Source organism: Drosophila elegans, unplaced genomic scaffold, assembly GCF_018152505.1.
Source record: "Drosophila elegans isolate 14027-0461.03 unplaced genomic scaffold, ASM1815250v1 contig_208, whole genome shotgun sequence".
Taxonomy (NCBI): domain Eukaryota; kingdom Metazoa; phylum Arthropoda; class Insecta; order Diptera; family Drosophilidae; genus Drosophila; species Drosophila elegans.
This window is the reverse complement of record NW_024545578.1, coordinates 22,163,707-22,185,374: the sequence shown is the minus strand read 5'-3', so window position 1 is coordinate 22,185,374 and position 21,668 is coordinate 22,163,707. Positions and strand designations below refer to the sequence as shown.

Sequence of the window (21,668 nt, the reverse complement as noted above, 5' to 3'; positions counted from 1 at the left end):
CGACTAAAAATGTGTTTCCAAAAAATGTTTTAAATTCTATTTAAATGAGGTTTAAGTAAAACGAATTCATTCGATAGAGTAGAAGACTTACGAACTTCTTGGGGGATTCATAAAACTTGGGCTCATATTATTAATTGTGTTATTTTATTATTACTAAGATATGTTTATTTAAGAATAAAAAAAATATATCATAAAATATATATAAAATAAATATATATAAAATTTGTTAACCTAATTGAAAGATTGACAATTGACTTTAAAAGCTATTTAAAAAATATTTATTTATGTTATTTATTTATTTAACTTCTGCATTTCTTTGTGTGCCCTTAAGCCAATCTCAGCCCTCGTAATTTAAATAAGCCCGCCTCTGATTTGTTCATTGAGCCACCGAATCGAAAACTTTCGCAGCGTATAAGATGGGATTACTGGCGTAGAAGAGCGCACTCGTCACACTCTCAGCTGGCCAGCTTCAGTCTTGGCCAAAACGCTGCGCGGTTTAAGCCGAAAGTTTTGGCTTTCCGTTCCGGACGACTGTGTTTTTTTTGTTTCTGTGATACGATGTGCCTGGACATGTTGAGGCAAAAGAAGAAGCTGTTGCTGCTGCTACTGCTGATGGCCAGTGGCAGTATCTGTTACTACCTGTATACGCTGAAATTGGAAAGGGAGCGCGATGGAATTGTGTCTTCGACGACGTCGCGTCTGGAGCGTGAGATAAGCGATCTGCAGGCGGTTTTCGAATCGGAGGTCATTCCCGAACTCGGGGCTTTGGGTCGTCCGGCGAGGGGCAATTGGACCAATGAGGAACTGGAGGCCATCGCGAATAGCCAGCGGGAAACGGGTTACAATGCCTGGCTCTCCAAGCGCATCTCACCGGAGCGAACTCTTTACGACATGCGGCATCGCAGGTGAGTGGGTTGAGAACGAGCTTTGATTTTGTCCCTCTTAGTACGAGAGCATACTGAGCGAGTTTATTGTTGGCAGTATAAGAGAGAGTTTCAGTGATGCCAATGCTTCAGAGAGGGACAAAAGCAGGAACGAAAATTCAAATTTGAGTGAATCAAAATTTATTTAAATGAAATCTATGCCTAGAAGAAGACAGTTATTCAGAAATTTATAAATAGTTGAGTGGATTCCTTGTTTCGGATAAATTTTAAAGTTGATTAAATCTAGGAAATATATTTATTTTAAAGATTGGCTTGTTTTTGCGATTTGCCTTTATTTTAGTTTTCAAGTATAGGCTTGAATTAAATCTCAAGATCCGACCTAAAAGACTTTTAGTTCCTAACTGGTTCCAGCTATATGTACGATTGGGCTGAATATGCTAGCGATGTCAACACTGATAATCTCGATTGCCTATTTTATGAAAAACGAATGTACTTAACGACTCGTCGTGCTGGAATTGGGTTATTTAAAAAAAATACAATTCATTATAAATTAAATTAATTTGTAAAAAAAAGTTACATTAGTTAGTTTTCAATAATAAGGGTTAGGGGATAGGTTGCCCAAATTGGTTTTGTAGTTTCAACTCTAACCATACACAACGTTTAAAAAATTAAAATACATAAAAAAAAATATTTTAAGATTTAACAAAAGAAGTTAATCAGAGTTAGACGCAACTACTATAGAAAAGCTACACCGGCATCACTGGCGATGTTATAAGACTCTCTCTCTGACTTGTACGATCTTTCGACAGCTGTAAAAAGCTCGGGTACCCGCTGGAAAAGCTCCCGTCGGTCAGTGTGGTGATAACGTATCACAACGAGGAGGCCAGCGTGCTGCTGCGAACGCTGAGCAGCCTGAGGAGTCGGACGCCCATCCTGCTGCTCAGGGAGATAATCCTGGTGGACGATGGCAGCAGCCAGGTGAACGAGAAGCTCAACGACTTCCTGCAGATCAAGTTCCTCAACATGGTGAAGCACCATAGGATCTCCACGCAGGTGGGTCTGATGCAGGCTAGAGTCTTCGGCGCCAACCGGGCCCTGGCCGATGTCCTGGTCTTTCTGGACGCCCACGTGGAGGTAACGCACGGCTGGCTGGAGCCACTGTTGGCTCCCATTTTGAAGGACAACAGGACCTGCACCACACCGATCATAGACACCATTGATTATGAGAACTTTGCCTACAGAAGGGGCAAGCCATCGAGGGGCTTCTTCAACTGGCAATTCGATTACATACAGCTGCCGCTGCTCAAGGAGGAGGCGGTGGCCATGCCGGCTCCGCACAAGAATCCCATCATGAATGGAGGCCTTTTTGCCATCGGACGTCAGTGGTTCGCCGACCTCGGTGGCTATGACAAGGGACTGAAAATCTGGGGAGGCGAGCAGTTCGAGCTGAGTCTTAAGTTGTGGCTGTGTGGAGGTCAGATTCTCGAGGTACCCTGCTCCAGGATCGGCCACCTCTACAGATCGGCCAATTTCCAGATTCGCTATACCGATAAGGACAAAGCTAGTGAGAGGAAACTTATACAAAGGGTAAGAATTAATATTATATACACCCAGAGAAAAATCATGGTAGAACGAAATATTTCCACTTTTTGTGTTTAAATACACTTTAATTTTCATTTTAAAGTATGGAAAATTGTAGTCTTAAATTAAAAAATTTTCCTGTTGGTTATACCAATTAAATATGTTAATAATTTATATATATTTTATTTTTTGAAAAACAATGTAACATTTAAATATTTTAATGTTTTATTTACTATGGTTTATTTTTCTGGGTGTATTATAAGCCAGGGATTATTCTTGGTTTCTTTTCTTTTTTTGATTTAGTTGCCATTATTTAGCATGTTTTGAAAAGTTTTTGAACCGTGTGCAATGTATGCTCATAATGTTGGTAAATGATTAAATGTAAAATCTTTTTCAGAACTACCGTCGAGTTGCTGAAGTGTGGTTGGATGAATTCAAGGACAAGGTTTTTGCCAATATGCCGCACTTAACTGTGATTCCCACTGGAAATCTCGCCGAGCAACGAGAACTCAGAAAGCGCCTTCACTGCAAGTCATTCAAATGGTTTTTGACGAATTTGGCATCCGATTTCCTGAATCTGTATCCCGTAATAGACCCCGCCGAATACGCTACTGGAGTGTTACAGAGCCTTTCCTCGACGAAACTCTGTTTGGAGCGCACAGAGGTTGCATCTGCACGACCCAAACTAGGTTTTTGCAGTTCAGATCGTGTGTTCCCGAAACTTGAGCAGCACTGGACCCTGACCAATCGTCGGGAATTGCAATCGGGACTCGTGTGCTTGGAGGTGCGCAATCAGGGAGAGGATGTTTATACCTACCACTGCCACCGGCAGAAGGGTAACCAGTTCTGGTCCTTCGATCCGAAGACCCGTCAGGTGATCTCCGGCCAAATGAAAGACTTTAGAGTTTGTTTGGAGGTTCAGTCGGATGGAAAAGGTGTCACCACGGGAGACTGTGACCCAAAAAACACCAAGCAACAATGGAAATTTGGATACCAAAATAACCACAGATTGCAACATTTTTGGGACAATGTGAAGACGCATTAATAGTTATCTTTAGTCAATTTACAAACAAACTTGCCATGATCTTGTCAAAGGTGAAACTTATCTCGTATCTTGTATATAGTTAAAGATAAAAAGCTAACTTTAATTTTGTTATATAGGGAAGCTTCACTTCTCTTTCATTTAGGTTAAAGCAATCAAACCTGAAATATTTCAATTGTATTTTAATTTAAAACTAAGAGGCCTAAGTCGACTGGAAAGCACCAGTAAATCATCCATGTAAAAGTTGTCTATTCCATAAATTGTTGTGATCAGACTCAAAATCGAATGGAACTCCAAACATTCGAACTTTATATGTAAAGTAGTACAAGTCATAAATGTTGTAAATGCTGTTCAAGTGAGAGCAAATTGATCGCAAAGAAACCGGCAAGTTCATCTGCAAAGTAGTTGAATTATGAATGAAATAAAATCATGAACTAAGTTAATTGCTTTTTTCGCCTTACATCAATTACTGGATAGTATGAATGGCTCAGGAAATATTTGTGTAGTTCGAGGGATTCGTTTAAGTGGCCCCCCAAATGCACATCGTATTCGAAGGGCAGGAATCGGTGTCCCTGCCACTCATCTCGACTATTGCCGGCTATCACATTGACATTGGTGAGACATCGACCCAGTTCCTCGGTGGCCTCATTTCCCTTTTCCTTCGAGCTGCAGATGCTTTCGTTGGTCAGCGCAGAGAGTGTAAATCGCTTCAGAGCAGCTCCACTGAGGACAATGCCGGATGCTTCGTACATAAAGACCTAAAAATGATTAAATAAATCATAAATCATAAAACATTAACATAATTGAATGAATCATTGTTTTTTCAGATATAAACATACTTAAGATAAACTAAATCATAGCAATTAAATTATTAACATATTTAATTGGTTTATTCAATAGAATAATTGTAAATGTAGTTTTTTTTATTTTGAATCTAATTAATAATAAAATATAATAATTTAAACAAAATTCTCCTCGGGGCTAAACAGTACCGAAAGTATTTATTTCACAGTAAAAATATTCGAATTTGCCATGTTTTTTCTCTGGGTGTAAATTTATTTACACGAATTTTACAAAGATATCAAAACATATGTATTAATTCTAACCTCCTAAGACCTCAAATTTTATGATTCAAAAACTTTTTTTACGTTGTTGGCTTTTATGAATTAAGATTTTTTTAATTCGAACATTTGTATCAATAAAAAGTGCCCCTTTTTCAAACAATTTTAAAAGCTCTACAATCTTGCATGGCTAAGGATAGTTAAATATTCTTATAATCAGACTTTAAAATCTGTAATTTATTTATTTTCTACTAAATGTTTATAAAACAGAAATAAAGTAAGGTTTTTATTTTAACGCTTTTAAAAGTACTCACCAAACCGTTGGGTGTGCGCAGTTTGCAGCCGAAATAGATAAGCTCATCGGGGCTGTAGGACTTCAACATGTCTCGAAGGTTCTCCACAACCACAAAACTTAAAAGGCAATTGGTGGTTAAAAAAGAGATTCTCTCCAAGGGCAAAACTCATCCACATTACTTATCATCATTGGCGTAGAGGAACCAGTCCCCCTGATGGAAGTGATACTTGTAGACGTACTCCAGGTGGGCCCTCAGCCGAAGCCATTTGTCGTGGAGATTCAGAAACACCGCCGGCTCCAAGTAGGGATGAACATCATCGCTGACGAATAGGTGGTGATCGCAGTGCTTGGCCCAAGTGCGATGGATGTGGATTGAGGCATGCTCGTGGCGGTACGCATATGACTTAATTATGCAGAAAATGCGTGGAGGTGGAGCGACAGAAACCGCGACCTCTTCAGTTTCGAAGTCCCTACAGACTTGCCGTATAATCAAAAAGCATGCGGTGCCCAGGAGTAGCAAATAAATTCCAGTGCAAAGGGTAAACCTATTCTTGCCGCCAAAGAAGAGGCGCCGTGTACTGAACAGTCGGGGCATTTTGAAACTATTACTTGAATTGCTGGTGCAGATGGTGGAGTTATTGGCGCTGGGTGGTCCGTCGTCAATTTAATTATATTGAGTGCTTTTGTCTGTCCGTGCTGCCTTTGGTTTCCCTTCGCCCGCCGCATACAAATTGCCTTTTTCAATTAGAATTATTAACCCACCTGACGACTCCGGCTGCGAAGACGTTTCGCCATCGTCTTTCATTGATGCGTATGGCTTTTGAGTTGATGCAAAACTTTGCAGTTGAAAGTGGAGGGGCGGCCAGAGTGGTTCGAAAAGTCCGGAAAGGGTTTGGTCAGTTCATAAAATGTTGACTAAACTAGAAACTAGACAAATTTAAAGTGGAGTATCGATTACTTGGCCACCTACCTCATCTGGCACTTTTGTTCCCCCTTTCCCTAGGCAATGTTGTGACACTTTTCATGGAATCCAAACCCACAAGTTTTGATTCGTTTCAAACACGTTTCCTGATTTGCATAGATACTCGTATCTATTTTTGGCCTGCTCAACAAAACAAATAGCTGTCAAAAATATATAAAAAAAAGATTATTCAACCGCTCGCCTCCTCCATTGTTGCAAAAACAAAAGGCCCACAAATTTGTGTATAGTTTTCAATAAACACATGTGAGCAACTTATGTATGGTTTTCATGTGAAACTGTCAAGCAGAAAGTAAGGAACCTGTGAACGGTATGCGATATTCTGCTTATGTGGCACATTAATGTCTCAGTTTACGTGCTCAAGTTACCAGATGAGTTGTGGCATCTAGCAGGTAAGCCAAGGCCTACACATGATTAAGGTTACAGGAAGCAGGGAAAAGTGCAATATTGCATTCATACGGATATTTCCTTTCCCCACAGACATGATGTAACAATGACACTTGGCAGTTGGGCAAAAAAGATACCAAAATCGAAAAACGGAAGTAATTTTGCACAGACAAAGGGCACTGGGAAAATGAGACTCCAGGCGAGTCGACAGATTCATTGATGAACACGTTTATCCTCCCCCTTTTCTCGTATGTGAAATGAATTATGTGATGGAGTACATGATATGTGGGTTACTTGGCATTACTAGGAAGTAACCAAAGCCCTCGGTCCCTGTGTAATTGAAACATCAGTAAGGAAAATCGCAGACAGCTGCCTGAGGTGAGTCCTTTATTAAGGTCTAAATTCAATTGTGTTTTGCATGGGAGCACCAAAGATTTTCATTCCATAAACGAAATAATAATAACCGTACATTTGAGGCGGATATGCTACACGAAAACTTATGGCGCGCTCGGATAGGGGCACAGTTGTCTATAAAAATGTAAAGAAAAAATATTAAAGCGAAAGATAACTAAAAATAATATCATTACCTCAGGGACCTTATGATATGTTAGATTATGAAGCCAAGGAATATAATTGTAGCCATCCAAAAACTGGCGGTCCATTGGAATTGGTGAGAAAGTTTCGTGACCCAATTCATCACGACTTTCGACTATGGTTACATTAACATGGCTCAGACAGCGAAATATATCCAGTCCTTCAGCATATCCCTGCCAGTGCTGGCATTCTCTATTCTCGGGATCCTTCGATGCAGTTGTATACCGTCTCAAGGCCTCGCGACTGATAACATAGCCACTTTGGTGGTGGACAAAGGGCTTATTTGGGTGAAATAAACAAAAAACTAAATATGTATATTTCTGGATAGTTAAAGAACTATAATTTTATACACCAAACTCACCTTATGCGTGACTATATTCTCGAGCTCGTAGCCAAAGTAGATCGGTTGACTGGGTAAATAATTCCGTTGGCCTATCATATATCGGAGATTCTCCACAACTACAAAACTGTGGGATGGATAGGTACGAAAACACTTAAATGTCAGGCGAAAATTTCTTTTGTGCCAACTAATAATTCTCATTCTTCATTCACGTCGCAAAGTCGTGCATTTCAATAAAAATAAAATCCATCACTGATCTGTTGTGCATACAAAGCCGTGTGCAAATATGTACGAATGTTATGTAGCCAAATTGTTCGGCGTGAGTCGATGGATGTTCAAAAAATTTGAATAAGTGTACAACGAAAGGCAAACAATTACCTCTAAGAAAAACCGAGAGAACAACATGGCTAGATCCGTTTTTAAATGAATCGTGGACACGCTAGGTAAACAAAGTCCAAGTTCAAGCCGCAAATGGGCGACGCAAACAGCGTTGTCTAAACTCGAAAAACAAAATGTGAAAGAACCTAAGCGCGGTGTTGATTATTTGCCAAACAACCGGACCACGATACCAGTAATTGCAGATAATGTCGATGAGGTGAGGTGCTATATACTTAGATGTCGAGATCCCGGCTCACAATGTATCAATTTCGCTTTGTTTTGTCATCAGACGAAGGCTTGTAATTAAGTATGCTTTAAGACAGAAGTTAAGCTGTCATTGGGCTGTGTGAAAGTTATTCTGTATCCAAGCTGGAGCTGGTCAATAAAACGACCAACTTTAATGACTGTTACTATAGAAATAAACTTTTAATTGCCAGCCAACGACCATACCGAGTATCCGCCAAGTCGAGTTATCAAGTCATTTCAAAGACGATTAAGCAGGGAATAAATATTCCGATTCCAATTCAATTGATTTTGTAATATTCTAAGGCTAGTGTTGACATCACATCCAATAAATTTCCAATTATGTATGACGGCATAAATTAGAAAAACACTGTTTCCATCGACAGCACTCCGGCACACTTAATTGACCCCTTGACACGCATTTTTTTTTTAATATTTAAAACGCTTGATAATGCGCCCTAATCAATAACATTTACGACGGAGCATATAGAAAATTCCGACATTTATATAGCCATTAACTTGGCATTCGAGTGTAAACAGAAGCACATAGATTAATTGAATTGCATTTTGCGCAAAGTGCGCAAAAAATCAAAACAAATTGATAGCGCAAATTGCAAATATATTTGAACTAATGAGTGTCGGCGAAACAGAGTGGCACTTTGATGCTTGTCAATAAATGTCTAATTTATAGTTTGTTTTTCATAAATTCGATATGAATGGGGAGTGCATTGGGATAGGGTTGTGATCGACCGCTCTGAATAGAAATACATTTGTCAAGCTATCAGCATAATCTGAGGCGAACTATGCTAATGGCATTCCGCACCGTGAATGAAAATCCATGGGAAAATTCTCGTTTCCAACTTCGAACTGAAATTTGTACCAATTATGAAGGCAAACCTCCCCTGGAGAGCAATCAAGCGACATATATATACACAGAGGAAAATGGGGAACCGGGGTGGGGAACTGCATTGTGTTCCCCTACAAAAGACAGATAAACTATCGCCCATAGATACTCGCACTTCCTTGGCATATTTTTCCCCAGCTCCTCGAAAAAAAGGAAACTCTCTGCGGGCCAAACCACAAAGGGAAGCCGAAGAAAAATCGATCTACAATGGAGTGAATAGAACGGAACCGACTGGCAACGGGATGTAGACCTTAACGTAAACGGGAACATCCAAAAACCAAACTCAAACTCGAACTCGGGCACAAACAAACACTGCCGAAGGCTGACTGATAACTTTATCAATGAAAGAAGTCAAAATATGTTGAGTGAGGCGGCCACCGAACTCAGAGCTCATAAAAATAAACAACAAGAATGAACAATAAGTCACCGAAAAAAAAATAATATATCGATTGAACTTTATGCAACTGAAATTGAAATATATTTCTATAAACAGAGAAACCAAACAAAGTTGTAAATGCAACAAAATGGTTTAAATTTTAAATTGTAAACGCTTTATTAAAATGAATTTCTATAAAAGTTATTTTAAACCTTTTAAAATTTTTAATGAAGGCGCGATAAATATAAAAATCCATTGTATAGTATCGATTTGAGCACATATTCTTAAAATGTAAACTTGTTTTTACTTTTAGACTCCGAAACAATCGTTATTATTTTTATACCCTTGCAGAGGGTATTATAATTTCAGTCAGAAGTTTGCAACGCAGTGAAGGAGACGTTTCCGACCCTATAAAGTATATATATTCTTGATCAGCATCACTAGTAGAGTCGATCTAGCCATGTCCGTCTGTCCGTCCGTCTGTCCGTCTGTCCGTCCGTTTATATGCAAACTAGTCTCTCAGTTTTAAAGCTATCTGCATGAAACTTTCCCAAAAGTTGTCTTTCTATTGCAGGTAGTATATAAGTCGGAACGAGCCGGATAGGACGACTATAGCATATAGCTCCCATAGGAACAATCGGAAAAATAAATGAAAAAAAATTATAACTTTGCTGTTTTTTAATTTTTTGTTTAATTCTTCGACATATAGTAATGGTTAAATATTTCCGATTTACGGTTTAAATTTCATCAAAATCGGTTGACTATAGCATATAGCTCCCATAGGAACAATCGGAAAAATAAATGAAAAAAAATTATAACTTTGCTGTTTTTTAATTTTTTGTTTAGTTCTTCGAGATATAGTAATGGTTAAATATATCAGAATTATGTTTTAAATTTCATCAAAATCGGACGACTATAGCATATAGCTCCCATAGGAACAATCGGAAAAATAAATGAAAAAAAATTATAACTTTTCTGTTTTTTAATTTTTTGTTTAGTTCTTCGACATATAGCAATGTTTAATTATTTCAGAATTATGGTTAAAATTTTATCAAAATCGGACGTCTATAGCATATAGCTCCCATAGAAATAATAAAAATATATAAAATAACTATCTAATAATTGAGCTGCAAATCATCATAGTTTCAATGTTTTTCAGCATATACTCAAGTAAATCATAATTTAAATGTTTTCAAAAGTATTTAATTCATGCAATAGCTGCAAGGGTATATGAACTTCGGCTTGCCGAAGTTTGCTTTCTTTCTTGTTCCTGATATTTTAAATAAAGTTTTTTATGTCATCGAATTTTTCTTATTCACAATGCTAAGCTTATAAATGTAAGTGTGAGAACCTTTACGTTTTTATTTTTAGTGTAGAAAAGAGTGGCATTCGAATGTTTAGAATATCATAACAATATTCTAGCGATAAAGGCAGGCGACAAAGAGCGCCTCTGCAATTTATGACTACATCAAGCAATTCAAATAAAGTTATGATCTGGTAGACAACATGGGGATCTTACCTAGAGGGCTCCACCCTGAGAAACCAGTCGACTTGGTCGGCATAGAATCGATAGGCGTGCATCAGTCCTCGCTGGACCAATGTCCACGTATCCGTGGAATTAATCACAGGCACATAGGGTTCCAGTTCACCATCGACATCGCCACTCACAAAAAGCAATACATTGCAATGCTTGCCCCAAGTGCGCTTTACATATTTGGCAGTATTAGGGTTATAATAGTCATACGGTATCATGCAGAGTATTCTATTCTCCTCGTACAGTGGATCCAAACCATGTTTGAGACTGGTTTTAGGCGGACTTCTTTCAATGCCGTTAATATTGTAAAAGAGAGTTACAAACAAAAATAAAATCAAAGCCAAGAACAAGAAAAAGACGACACGTCTGGGTGAAGTCATGACTTCAAACTGAACTAGTGTTAACTTTAGCCCATGTGAATGGGAACTTTCAATTTTAGATAAGACATTTATCAACCTGCAGATAGAATTTTATTGGAGGTTCGATAAGCACCCATGCGAAGTATTTTAAAAACAGACGGAAGCTATTTCTTTAACCGGCTTTTGTTTATGGTTAAGTGATTTTTTAGTGGGAGTAGGAAGCTATATTCTATCGCCAGACAGTTTCCTATAATTAAACATTATTTAGTTTTAATTCTGCTCAAAAAATTATCTTGATTTTTTGTTGGTCGTTTTAATTTCATTAAATAAAGTTTAATTGGTGAATGGGCTGACGTTTGCATGTACGATTTGAATAGTTAATTAAAATATTTATTTAGCCAGCAAAGTGTTAACTCGATTCGTTGGGCCAATTAAGCATAATTACACGATTGGTTGCCCACGGGTATCAAAATTTCGATAAGATTACCATGCTTTGATTGCATTTTAGTAATCCGATGGTGGAAAGGGGTAACTGTGTGGTTGGAGGTGGAGATAATTAAGCAACTATCATATGATTACCAAAATTTGTGCCACAATGAACTAATTTGGCGAACAACTCGTTGATTGACTAATCAATGCTTTTCATATAGTACCCACAGTAAGCACTACAAATGGATACTATTAAAGTGTAATCGCAAAAAGGGTTATAAAATGTAAATGGCTGTTGCCCAACAACTCAGAATTTAAGTGCATTTCTGTTGAAAGCAGATGAGTACCAAAATAAAGGAAGAAACCAACAACCTGCTGCTCCGAATCTCCTATAAGCCAAGCAAACATTAAGTTACAAAATAAAATCTTTGGCCCATAAAATTAAACCGCAGCCAAATACGCAGAACAGACAAAGACGGCAAAAGAAAAACAAATTGTTGGAAGATGGGCGGGGGGAAAACAGGCTAATCTCATGGCGCGAGCTTATCAGGAAAACAAACCTGCAGCAACCTACTTTATATGTATCTGTATCTTTGTCTGCATCTCCATCTGCATCTGTAACCGCTGAGGCTGGCTGCTGCGAGCTCACAATCCGAGTCCCAATTCCATTATTACACAGAGAATAATCTTGCCAAAAATGCATCTTTATCAGCTTATAATAAGAAATGTATTTCTAATGAAAAGGCTGAGTAGTAGTATTTTTAGTGTTTGAGAAATACTTATAAAGCGGTGTATGATTTAAAACCTGAATAAAGCCTACCTCGTCATTCATAAAACAATATTAATATTTTTATTGTATTGTGTTAAGGTAAATACAAAAATTAATTTTTTTCAATTTTTATTCCTTTTTAATATAAGTGTCTTATGATTGTGCCCAATAAGCAATTTGAAAAATTTTAAATAAAATATGAATTTTAATACATTATACATATCATATGCTTATTTAAATACCCGAATACATATTCTTAATCTACATTGTATACATTTTCTGTAGACAACTGTGCTACTAATTAAATGCAATAATAATTTTAACAATAACATTTTTTCTAAGGATTAAGGATTTTAACACATAAACATTTCTCAATGATAAATATTCCCTTTAATTGTATCTTGCTTTGTGGAAAAGACATCTTACTCTTATTGCTCAAATTTCTTCTCAGTGCATTTCCAATCCCATTCCTAATCCCAAATCCAATCCGAACCCCCACTGCTGCACTTTGATGTTACTCTGATGGCAGCGCCCAAGATAGGAACAGTTAGCGCATCGCAGTTAACTCGTTCGCCGGAGTTTTGCTGTTGGGTTTTTATGATTTGGGTTCACGTCTACAGTATCTTGCAGCGCGCCCATATCTTTGAATCGTACAACTTTTATTTGCATTTTTATTTGTTTTTCTTTTAGTCAGGCTTCTCGGAACACACCAACTTTTTTATACATTTTTATGAAGATAGGATTTAATTTGGCCTTTGTTTGGCAACGCAATTGAGGTAAATATTTCACTTGAATTAAGCATAAAAGTTGAACCGACTGCATTTTCTGCTGGCAATATATAACAATCTCAAGTGCACTGATTTTTATATTGCTAAACTTTTGGAGCGTAGAACGTTTGTCAGTTACTAATTTGCATTCCATGCTTGACCCAATCCCAAATGGCATTTTCATGCAGTTCTGCATGCCAAGCCCAAAATCAATTTATGTTTTTTTTTTCTATGGAATTTCAATCAGATTCTTTAGTTTTCTTGATTGGAACATTAGTTTTTGTATGCACAAATGTTTGCATTTGTGGTTGCTTGTCAGCACGAAGCAACAACAACCAAATTCATATATTTTTGTGGTCTGCCTAAGACCAGGCTCGCAGAACTCCAATACTGATTATTAATCTAAACAAAGCTCTTAGTTTTTTGCAATCTGACCCTGTGGCAAAGCATTTACACCCCACCATATCTACATATATGGAAAACATTTTGAATAAATATTTTCACAAGCGTCGCATTCTCGCTTGCCATCTACAAAGGCAAACACATCAAATTGCGAAATTGTTGCCATGGCAGAGAGTATTTATTGCTATTGTTTGCCTGCTTTTTTCTTATTCATTTTTTTGTTTGGTTTTCAAACCTTTCATTCACCTTTGAAACAGGTTAATGTCCAAGGAGATAAAGCAGCATCAGTTGGAAGTGTTTGCCCAAAGTCTAAAGGAAATGATATATACATCGCGAGCAAATTGAACGCGTGGCTATATTAAAAAACTCCACAACTAACACTGGAGGTAAACAAATTTGAGGCAGTGTGTGGCTTTTAAAAAGAATCTCGGCAAAGCATAAATAAACATTTTATGGAGATCCGAAAAATAACTGGCTATAATCTCCGGTAAACACCCTTGAAAAGTTTAATACCTTTAAATAAATGTTGAGTTTTAGGTCAATGGGCTTAAATTAATATTTAAATATTGGATCGATATTATTTACACAGCCATTGTAGTTTTTAAATATTTATTTTTCTCGAGGCTAAAATCAATTTCAATGCTTTGGCTTGTTTGTGTAATATATATTTTCAATTTTATTTGGACAAGCAACGTTGACCCCATAAAAATATTTATAGAAATGTGTGTTAGCATTTGGTGACCGTTTCCTACCCATTCGATGGCAGAGACAGGCTTGCCAATTTTAATTTTATTTTTTATTTTCTGTGTTTGTTTTGGTTTCGACTTTAGCCGCCTGCACAAAAAGTGGGTCAAATGTTGCGTATGACGTTGCCTTTCAGCCAGCGGCTGTTGGCCAACCGGTTTCGCTTTCAAACATCGGCGGCGATTCGTCTGAGTCTGGAGTTAGTCGTTTGGAGCTATGGCTATGGCTATAGCTACAGCTATGGGTGTCTTCCAGCTTCCACCGCGGAAACTTTACATCGGTTGGGGCCACGATTTTGGCGCTTAATTGAAAATTCATTCGGCCAAGTCCGCGTGTTGTGAGGGGCCATAAACGTGGGCTAATGTGCATTTTATTAATAAATTGTCCGCTTCATTAGCTCGGGGGTTAGGCCCTCTGTCCTCTGCTCTCTGTCCTCTGCCCCAGCAACCTGCAACTTTCACTCTTGCAATCGGAGATGCATCCGACGGATGGGCTTTTAATAAATTGCCCTTTTGGTTGCGCTTTCTCGCTGCCGCGGATTCCGCGATTTGCATATCGAGCTAATTATGTTGTTTATGTTGTATAATATTTTGATGTGCCGTGTGCGATCGACACATGTTTTTCGTGGCAGCCGTCTGTTAAAACCGGCAATGCAAATGCTAATGAAAATAAAAATAAAACCGAAAATAAAAGTGCTCATGCTGCGGAGCCAAGGTGAAAGCATAGACAAATCGCCACATTTGCAGGCCTGCAACTGGCCATTTGGCTTCCATAACCAATTGGGCTTCAGTCCATTAGACTGGCAATTAGCATGGCTAACATAAAAAAAAAAACCGATACTAAAACTCATTAGCAACAATTTCAAGTATGCACTGGAACTATTTGTTTTATGCCCCCGTAATGGCTGTGTTAAAATTATATGGCCCCGATGTAATAAGCAAACGGATTGAATAATACAGAATTGTTCTGCTAACCAACAGAGCCAATATTTTGGCTTTCTTGGTGGGGGGAATCATTCGATATGGTTGTTGTTGGACGTGAGGCGATTACCTGAGCGACTGACCACGCGCTCGTCGGAATTTTTTGGCATTGCTTTTGCCGTCCGAAAGTCGCCTAATGAAACAATTTGCACACATTGTGGCGAACTGACAAATTGGTGGGCGTGTTTTGGTCAAGCTGCGCTTACCTTAGCAGTCGAAGCGAGAGCTCGACTCAGACCATAAAATCCATAGATCATTCGAGCCCTTGTGAAGGCGAACTCTGGCTAAATATTCATAGGTGCTAGACGTGGGGCTAAGTAAGTTAGGCGTCTCATCGGGGAATATGTCATAAACTGTCAAATAAACTAGAAGCGATCGTAAATAACGACTGCATTTGCAATTAATAATTATTGCTTTGCATATGCGGCTTTCAGGTGAAGTGTTCCCACCAATATGCAAATTGCAACCGCAAGAGGTTCTTCCCCAGAACTTTGGACCATTTCATACTACCTCGTCTACGGATCACCAATCACGGATCACGAATCACGGATTGTGAAATAAATAACTTCTATTGAGCTCGCATAAATGCAATTTATTCGCCCTCTCACATGTGGATATCTAGTTAGTTGTCGGTGATTTGTTTACCCATTCAAATGGGTATAATAATAATGAAGCACGGAAACTGCAACTGCAACCGGCAATCTATAAATACAACAATAACGATAATAATAATAATGATAAATAAAAATCACATGGCGGCGGCAAAGAGCGACAAATCCATTGCAATGTGTGATAAATTTCCATAGAATTCATTCCATTTGTTAATGTCGATTACGGGTTGTTTCAGATTGCAGATAGCGCAATGATAGTAACTTAGTTGCAGCCGTTCACAAACGCTAATCAGGCCCTATCTCAGCTGAATGGAATGCGGGAAGAAATATATGAAGACATTTGAAAAAAACACTTCCTCTAGAAGATAGAGGAAATCGTAAGACCTACCACAATCCGAATCGCCTTCGGATTTGGCCACGTTTTCCAGCACGGGGTTAACTGGCAGTCACGTCCACAGACGAAGCATCGCAATGTTTGAGATCATTTATTATGTCTATTGTCTCCGGCAGCGATTTGCATACCTATACATGGATTTACTAGCTTATCAATGCGAAATTACAATTGCACAAATGCATTGTGCACAGTCGCAGTCGCAGTCGCAGTGGCAGTGGCAGTCGAATAAGCTATCACGTCCTTAGCTCAATGTCAAATCGAACTGTCTCTATCTGTCTATCTATCTATCTATCTACGGCCACTATCTCAATCTACCGGGTTTGTTGTGCTCCGAAGCTGCGAGCTATTTATAAAGCTCAGTGGAGCGGGTTGGTGGGGAGGGGGAAGTGGCCCTGGCAAAGGATTTGTATGCCATCTGTTCCTGGCGTCAATCAAATCAGTTGCTGCAGCATCAATGAATCAATTTGAATGCCAACCGATTGATGTGAAAATAATAATCAAAGGAACTGTCGGATGAAGAGATGCAATTGCTTCAAAAGGTATCTCAGGGGATAATCAAACTACTGAGTATGTAAAATTGTTAAGTGTCTGGTGTATAATTTATTAATAATTAGTTTGTGGCCTACTTAAGTCTAATAATATACATTTATCATCCGCCTTATGTTGCCATAAGTACTGGATACAAAATCATTAAGTACACTCTGGTGAAACTATCTAGCTAACACATTTTTGTAGCGAGTAGTAGTGTTTAGTAACGTCTTTTTGATAATCACAGCGCTTAGTTTAATTACATAAAGTATGTCTTTCCAGCATGAATGAAAATATCACAGAGCTCAGTTGGATGCGTTGGTATCCGGTGAGATGGCATTACCGCTTCACATCGTCTTTCACCTGGCTGTCTTTCGACTTCGATTTCTTTTTCTCGTCGACGGTTTTGTAGGAGCTGCCGAATACCTCCGCATAACTGGGCACAATTGGCATCATCACAAAGTTCGGCTTAATCGCCTCGCACGTGGGCGATGTTGCTGATGTTGCTGTTGCTGGTGTTGCTTGTGTTGCTGGTGTTGCTGCTGTTGCTGTTGCTGGTGTTGCTTGTGTTGCTGGTGCTGCGACTGGGAGCAGCGGCATTGTGGCCTCACAAAACGAAGGTGTTTGCGGTGCCACCCGATTCTCAACCGCTGATGCTGCAGTTTGGTGTTGCAACTCCTGGTTGCTCCTATCCTGCTTATTGAACACATTAAACACACTCGGGTAGACAATCAGGCAGGATGACTGGGGCGACTTTTGCAGCAGCTCCAAAGCCGCCTCGTAGCTGGGTAATCCAGATACCAGGGTGTACTCCGGCACCGGATCCTCTGCTTCCGGGTGCAGTTTCAACGCCTCTATATCCACAATGGTGCACTGCGTCGAGCCATTTGCATTGTTGCGATCTGCAAAACAAAGAACAATAATTGTTTATTACTATTTGTCTTCGCTGGAGTGGAAGTGGATGGGTGAGATTAATAAAGACCTCGACCTAGTTGCAATATTGTTGTGAGCTCGCATTTGTTTTCCCTTATTTGCTGGCTTTTATTGCCATTAACTTTTTTTAAATATTTTCCCTACGCTGCATTCTTTCTCATAATTGCCTTGGCAGCGCTTTCGAATTACACTTTGAGGCAGCCCAATTTCTCTGAAGTTTTTTTCAGTACTTTGTGATTTGTTTTTGCCGGCAATGTGCTAATTTTTTTTTCAGGGCTTAGCGGCTTTTTAAGCGTCAACACGAACAGTGAAAATTTAAAGTTTGTTCTTGAACTATGCGTCAGTTAACGAAACACTTTAGTTTACGACCCGAAAATGCCTAGGCATAAAAAAGTGTATCATTAGATAATGACGGAGATGTGGAAGCACTTAAGACGGAATTAGACAAAAAACAAAAAAAAAAAATTTCCACTCCTAATGGAGTACTTCCCTGATGACGATTGAAGTCATGTTCCTTTATAGCAGGTCAACTAATTCCAACTATAAAATATTTTTAATGGCTTGGAATTTTTGCTTGTTTTTCTGACCCCAATTGGCGGTAATTTTTGGCAGAGTTGGCTAATCAAAACAAGTACTCGATAAGATTTTAATCTCTAAATGGCCACTCCATACTTTTCCATTTCTAGTGCGGAATACTTACAATTGCGTTTCCAGGTACGGAACTGGTGGTACAGGAAGCAGGAACAGATGCAGAAGACCATCGAGATGAGGATCAGGGTGAAGACGATGCCTATCCAGACCTCGTTCATGAACTTGTCGTACTCCAACTGCTGCTGCAACTGGTCCACACTGCTGCTGTCCAGCACAACGCGATTGGCCAGATCGAAGTCCATTATGTCCTCGCTGGTGGAGTTCTTCGGATGGCTAACTTCGCTGAGTTGGTGGTGATGCTTCAATTGGATCGAGCTGAGGATCTGCGCTCCGATTTGCTTCAGAAAATCACTGCCGGCAATGGAATCGAACGTGGTGATCGTGGGCGTGGAGGCTTCGGGAGAACTCCTTCCGCTGTTCAGAATCTTTTGGGCGGCAGCACCGGCGTAGTGATCGAAATGCAAATCGTGCGACAGTTCGTAGTTTAATGTGCGCGGCAGGCTCTCCATGGTTCACTTTTATATCGGTCGTCAGATGGATTAATCTCTAGCTTTATTTGCTTATTTTTTTTTTTGTATCCGTGTCTCCGGAGCGGCACACTTTCACTGCTTCGATATCGGTATCGGTATCTGCAATTGTATCTGTATCTCGTGGATCGTTCTTAATCGGCGGTTTCTTTTAACGAACGCACACGTCCGTCGACGTCTGAGTCCACAAACAAACTGATTTGAGCGGCCGATCGATCGGTCAGCCCGAGCAGCTCCGCCAGCTCAACTCCGTTCCACTCAAGAGAGGCACACTGAGAGAGAGAGAGAGTATCCGTCTATCTCTACCTGGCCAAGATCGAGATCACTCCTCTCTCCTTTGCTCATTTGCCGCTCGGTTACGCATCGCTGAGAACGTTCTCTCGCCACGGTGAAAAGATCTTGCATTTTGTAATTCCCATTCCCGGAGCGCGTCTTTTGTGATCCCACAAAGCAGAGACAATGCCCTGGAATTATGGGACCATAATTGGCGTTACAAAGCGGCGCACATGTTGCTCAGGCAAGAGCGAGTGAGAAGGGAGAGGGGATCGGGAAGAGAGCAAGCCACGGAGCATGAGCATCGATCTTCACTTCTCTGCCGGCTTCTTCGATTTCGGTTCGTTTTGCAGCGGGGCAAATGACATATCTCCAGTTCCTTGCACTCAAAAAAAAAGGAAAAACAGAAAGTTACAAATAAGGATAGATTTATTTAAATATTTTATTTCTTTTATTTGTAATAATACTTAAAAAAGTATATTGCTATGATAAAGTCAACTAACCCGTTGTTAATCTCAAAACCTAGAGAAGTTTTCTATGAATAACTCTAGGGTTCTGATAAAGAACTAACTAAAACGTTGTTAATCTCAAAGCCTAAAAATGGAGGTTTTCTATGAAGAATGGCCAAACGGATATACATTTGGGGTTTTTTTTTTGGGAGCAGCATTTATCGTTTACTTTAATATTTGTTTAATGAATATAGTGAATTCCCAATAAGTCTACAAATTAAATTAGTTTTGAAGTGTTAATTATATTGGTAAATATCGCGCAATTCAGCAATATAATTTATTATGTTAATAAAAAAATAGCGATTCCAAAGTTCTTTAAAATATATTTAGCTCAAACAATATAACAAACAATGTAATGCATATAATTAAAACGCAAATGTTACAGCTGAACACCTTTAACTCTGTGCAAATTATACTTAAACGATGACAATGTCTAATTTATGGTGATTGTTTAAGTTATAACCCCACTAAGTGTACTAAATTTGATTGTATTGCATGCGATGATATTGTTCCTACTTGCTTAGTTACTTAGAAAAAGAGCCCCCAAGTTACAAGGCACATTTTTTCTCTATGTGTACAGTTCAGTTCCATATTCCTCCACATTGTCGAAGGGAAAAGAGAAATTATTGCTGTAGGATAATGTGTTTGTGGGACTGTTGTTGCCATGTTGTTGTTTTTGTGCCCAAAGGGGCCCGAGACTTCTCTTGTTCTTCTTCAATTTTATTTTTTATTTTTTCCTTTGGCTTGGTGGAGTTTTAAATTACAGCTACGTGCAGATATCTTATTTCGGGCAGCAATTTTGTGGGCGACGCGATGATCACCTGGCTTTGGGTTGATCACTTTTTGGCGATAGCAGCAGGTAGGGTTATTTCTTGGGTCTTGGGAATGGAACTGGGAACTGGGAATGGGGATTGGCACCGAGGATCGAATAGATACAACAGTTGTCCATTTATGGGATTGATGTGTGTGTAATAAGAGGATTCGTGGATGGGAACGGGGGATTATCCCTGCAATCAAAGAGGCTGAGAGCAGGGTATGACATAATCTTGCGTAAAATTGGAACAACTTTAATATTTGTATCTATTATGGAAATGAGAAAAAATTAAAAGAAATATTTACACAGCACAAGTTTGTGTTATATTATTTTTAGAAATTTAAAGAAAGCGAGCAGGGAATTTCCCACCATGCCCTAATATTAGCATTATACTAGTTGCTAGAACCCCTTGATAGTAAAATAATTTTCTTGGTCCCATAACAGACCAATAAATCAACTAAATACTCAATGGCCATCCCCTAATAATTAACCATAAAAGAGCCCCCTCCGAAATGAGTTGGCATTTCCCATTACGATGGCCCCTCGATAAAAATCACATAAATACAAGCACTCAAAACAAGCCGGATAAGATCAGCACCCGCTGGATATTGATGTTGGATGTTGGATGTACGATGAAGGAGAAATTGCTTTTCAACGAGACAGCGTCTAAGATGAATCTCGTTGCGATTCACAAAGGGTTGCCAATGGTCTTGCATTCTGGGTTCCTGATGAGCTCATCGAAGAGCGGCCACAAATGAGCATCCTTATCACGATCGGCTAATCTCGTCGAGGAAATGAATCAGCAGAGGCTGAGGCTTCGACTGAGGCTAAGCGGAGCTGAGGCGATTAGCAAAATGCCGGAGGTTGTCGGTGCTATGATGACGTCTTTTCAGTTCAGTCAGGGCGAATAGGGGGGGAATTAGGCGGGTATTCTTCGGTTGATGTGGCTAACCCATATGGGCGAAGACATGCCATTCCCTGTATACCATACCATTTTTAATGCCCGCCCATCTATGCCAGGTATGCAGTTCTTTTGCAATCAACTGTCACGGACCGTGAGAAGAGACAATGGCAATTTAATTAAGAAGGCTAAGCCCGCCTCGTCTTTTCTTGGGCCTTAACCTATTCTCGGGGTAGTTCAGTAGCTTCTACACACTATATATATATAGTATGTATATGTATGTCTGGCTGAAACTCATTGTGGTCTTGTCTTCGCGCCGCTTTCTTTTTCTTTCTTTGCACGTCGGCTTAGTTGACCGACTTGGGCCAAGTAGCTTTAATTTAAGACCCTAATGAGCCATTTAGGCATTCTGGGCTTTGTGTCTTCAATGCCGACTACTGTGTGCCGTGTCTCCCTGCCCGCGAACAAAAGTTAAATTA

General features: G+C 39.3%; 4 protein-coding genes across 8 annotated transcripts; 1 reads left to right on the top strand and 3 right to left on the bottom strand.

Annotated features, from left to right (window-relative positions):
• The first annotated feature begins 463 nt into the window (after window positions 1-463).
• Window positions 464-3,950, top strand: LOC108136102 (polypeptide N-acetylgalactosaminyltransferase 8). 3 transcript variants are annotated; one of them, XM_041708089.1, is made up of 4 exons: window positions 464-905; window positions 1,694-2,471; window positions 2,863-2,992; window positions 3,059-3,950. In XM_041708089.1, the coding sequence occupies exons 1-4, from the start codon at window positions 559-561 to the stop codon at window positions 3,508-3,510; spliced, it is 1,707 nt and encodes a 568-aa protein (XP_041564023.1). In that variant the 5' UTR covers window positions 464-558; the 3' UTR covers window positions 3,511-3,950. The 3 variants fall into 3 exon arrangements, with proteins under 3 accessions (XP_041564023.1, XP_017112567.1, XP_017112568.1); XM_017257078.2 differs by having other exon boundaries at window positions 2,863-3,950; XM_017257079.2 differs by lacking the exon at window positions 464-905 and having other exon boundaries at window positions 1,885-2,018; window positions 2,126-2,471; window positions 2,863-3,950.
• LOC108136104 (glycoprotein-N-acetylgalactosamine 3-beta-galactosyltransferase 1) lies at window positions 3,737-6,225 on the bottom strand. The gene is made up of 4 exons (XM_017257082.2): window positions 5,043-6,225; window positions 4,883-4,979; window positions 3,969-4,265; window positions 3,737-3,901 (listed from the first exon to the last, which is right to left on the bottom strand). Exons 1-4 carry the CDS (start codon window positions 5,456-5,458, stop codon window positions 3,737-3,739), a joined length of 975 nt encoding a protein of 324 aa, XP_017112571.1. The 5' UTR covers window positions 5,459-6,225.
• Window positions 6,226-6,371: 146 nt separating this feature from the next.
• Window positions 6,372-10,978, bottom strand: LOC108136105 (glycoprotein-N-acetylgalactosamine 3-beta-galactosyltransferase 1). 3 transcript variants are annotated; one of them, XM_041708090.1, is made up of 4 exons: window positions 7,542-7,785; window positions 7,185-7,290; window positions 6,817-7,101; window positions 6,372-6,757 (listed from the first exon to the last, which is right to left on the bottom strand). In XM_041708090.1, exons 2-4 carry the CDS (start codon window positions 7,260-7,262, stop codon window positions 6,620-6,622), a joined length of 501 nt encoding a protein of 166 aa, XP_041564024.1. In that variant the 5' UTR covers window positions 7,263-7,290; window positions 7,542-7,785; the 3' UTR covers window positions 6,372-6,619. The 3 variants fall into 3 exon arrangements, with proteins under 3 accessions (XP_041564024.1, XP_017112573.2, XP_017112572.1); XM_017257084.2 differs by lacking the exon at window positions 7,542-7,785 and adding an exon at window positions 10,584-10,978 and having other exon boundaries at window positions 6,373-6,757; XM_017257083.2 differs by lacking the exons at window positions 6,372-6,757; window positions 7,542-7,785 and adding an exon at window positions 10,584-10,913 and having other exon boundaries at window positions 7,039-7,127.
• A 5,647-nt stretch (window positions 10,979-16,625) lies between these two features.
• LOC108136103 (protein commissureless 2) lies at window positions 16,626-18,874 on the bottom strand. Its single transcript, XM_017257081.2, has 2 exons — window positions 18,215-18,874; window positions 16,626-17,483 (listed from the first exon to the last, which is right to left on the bottom strand). Exons 1-2 carry the CDS (start codon window positions 18,672-18,674, stop codon window positions 16,921-16,923), a joined length of 1,023 nt encoding a protein of 340 aa, XP_017112570.1. The 5' UTR covers window positions 18,675-18,874; the 3' UTR covers window positions 16,626-16,920.
• Window positions 18,875-21,668: the final 2,794 nt, after the last annotated feature.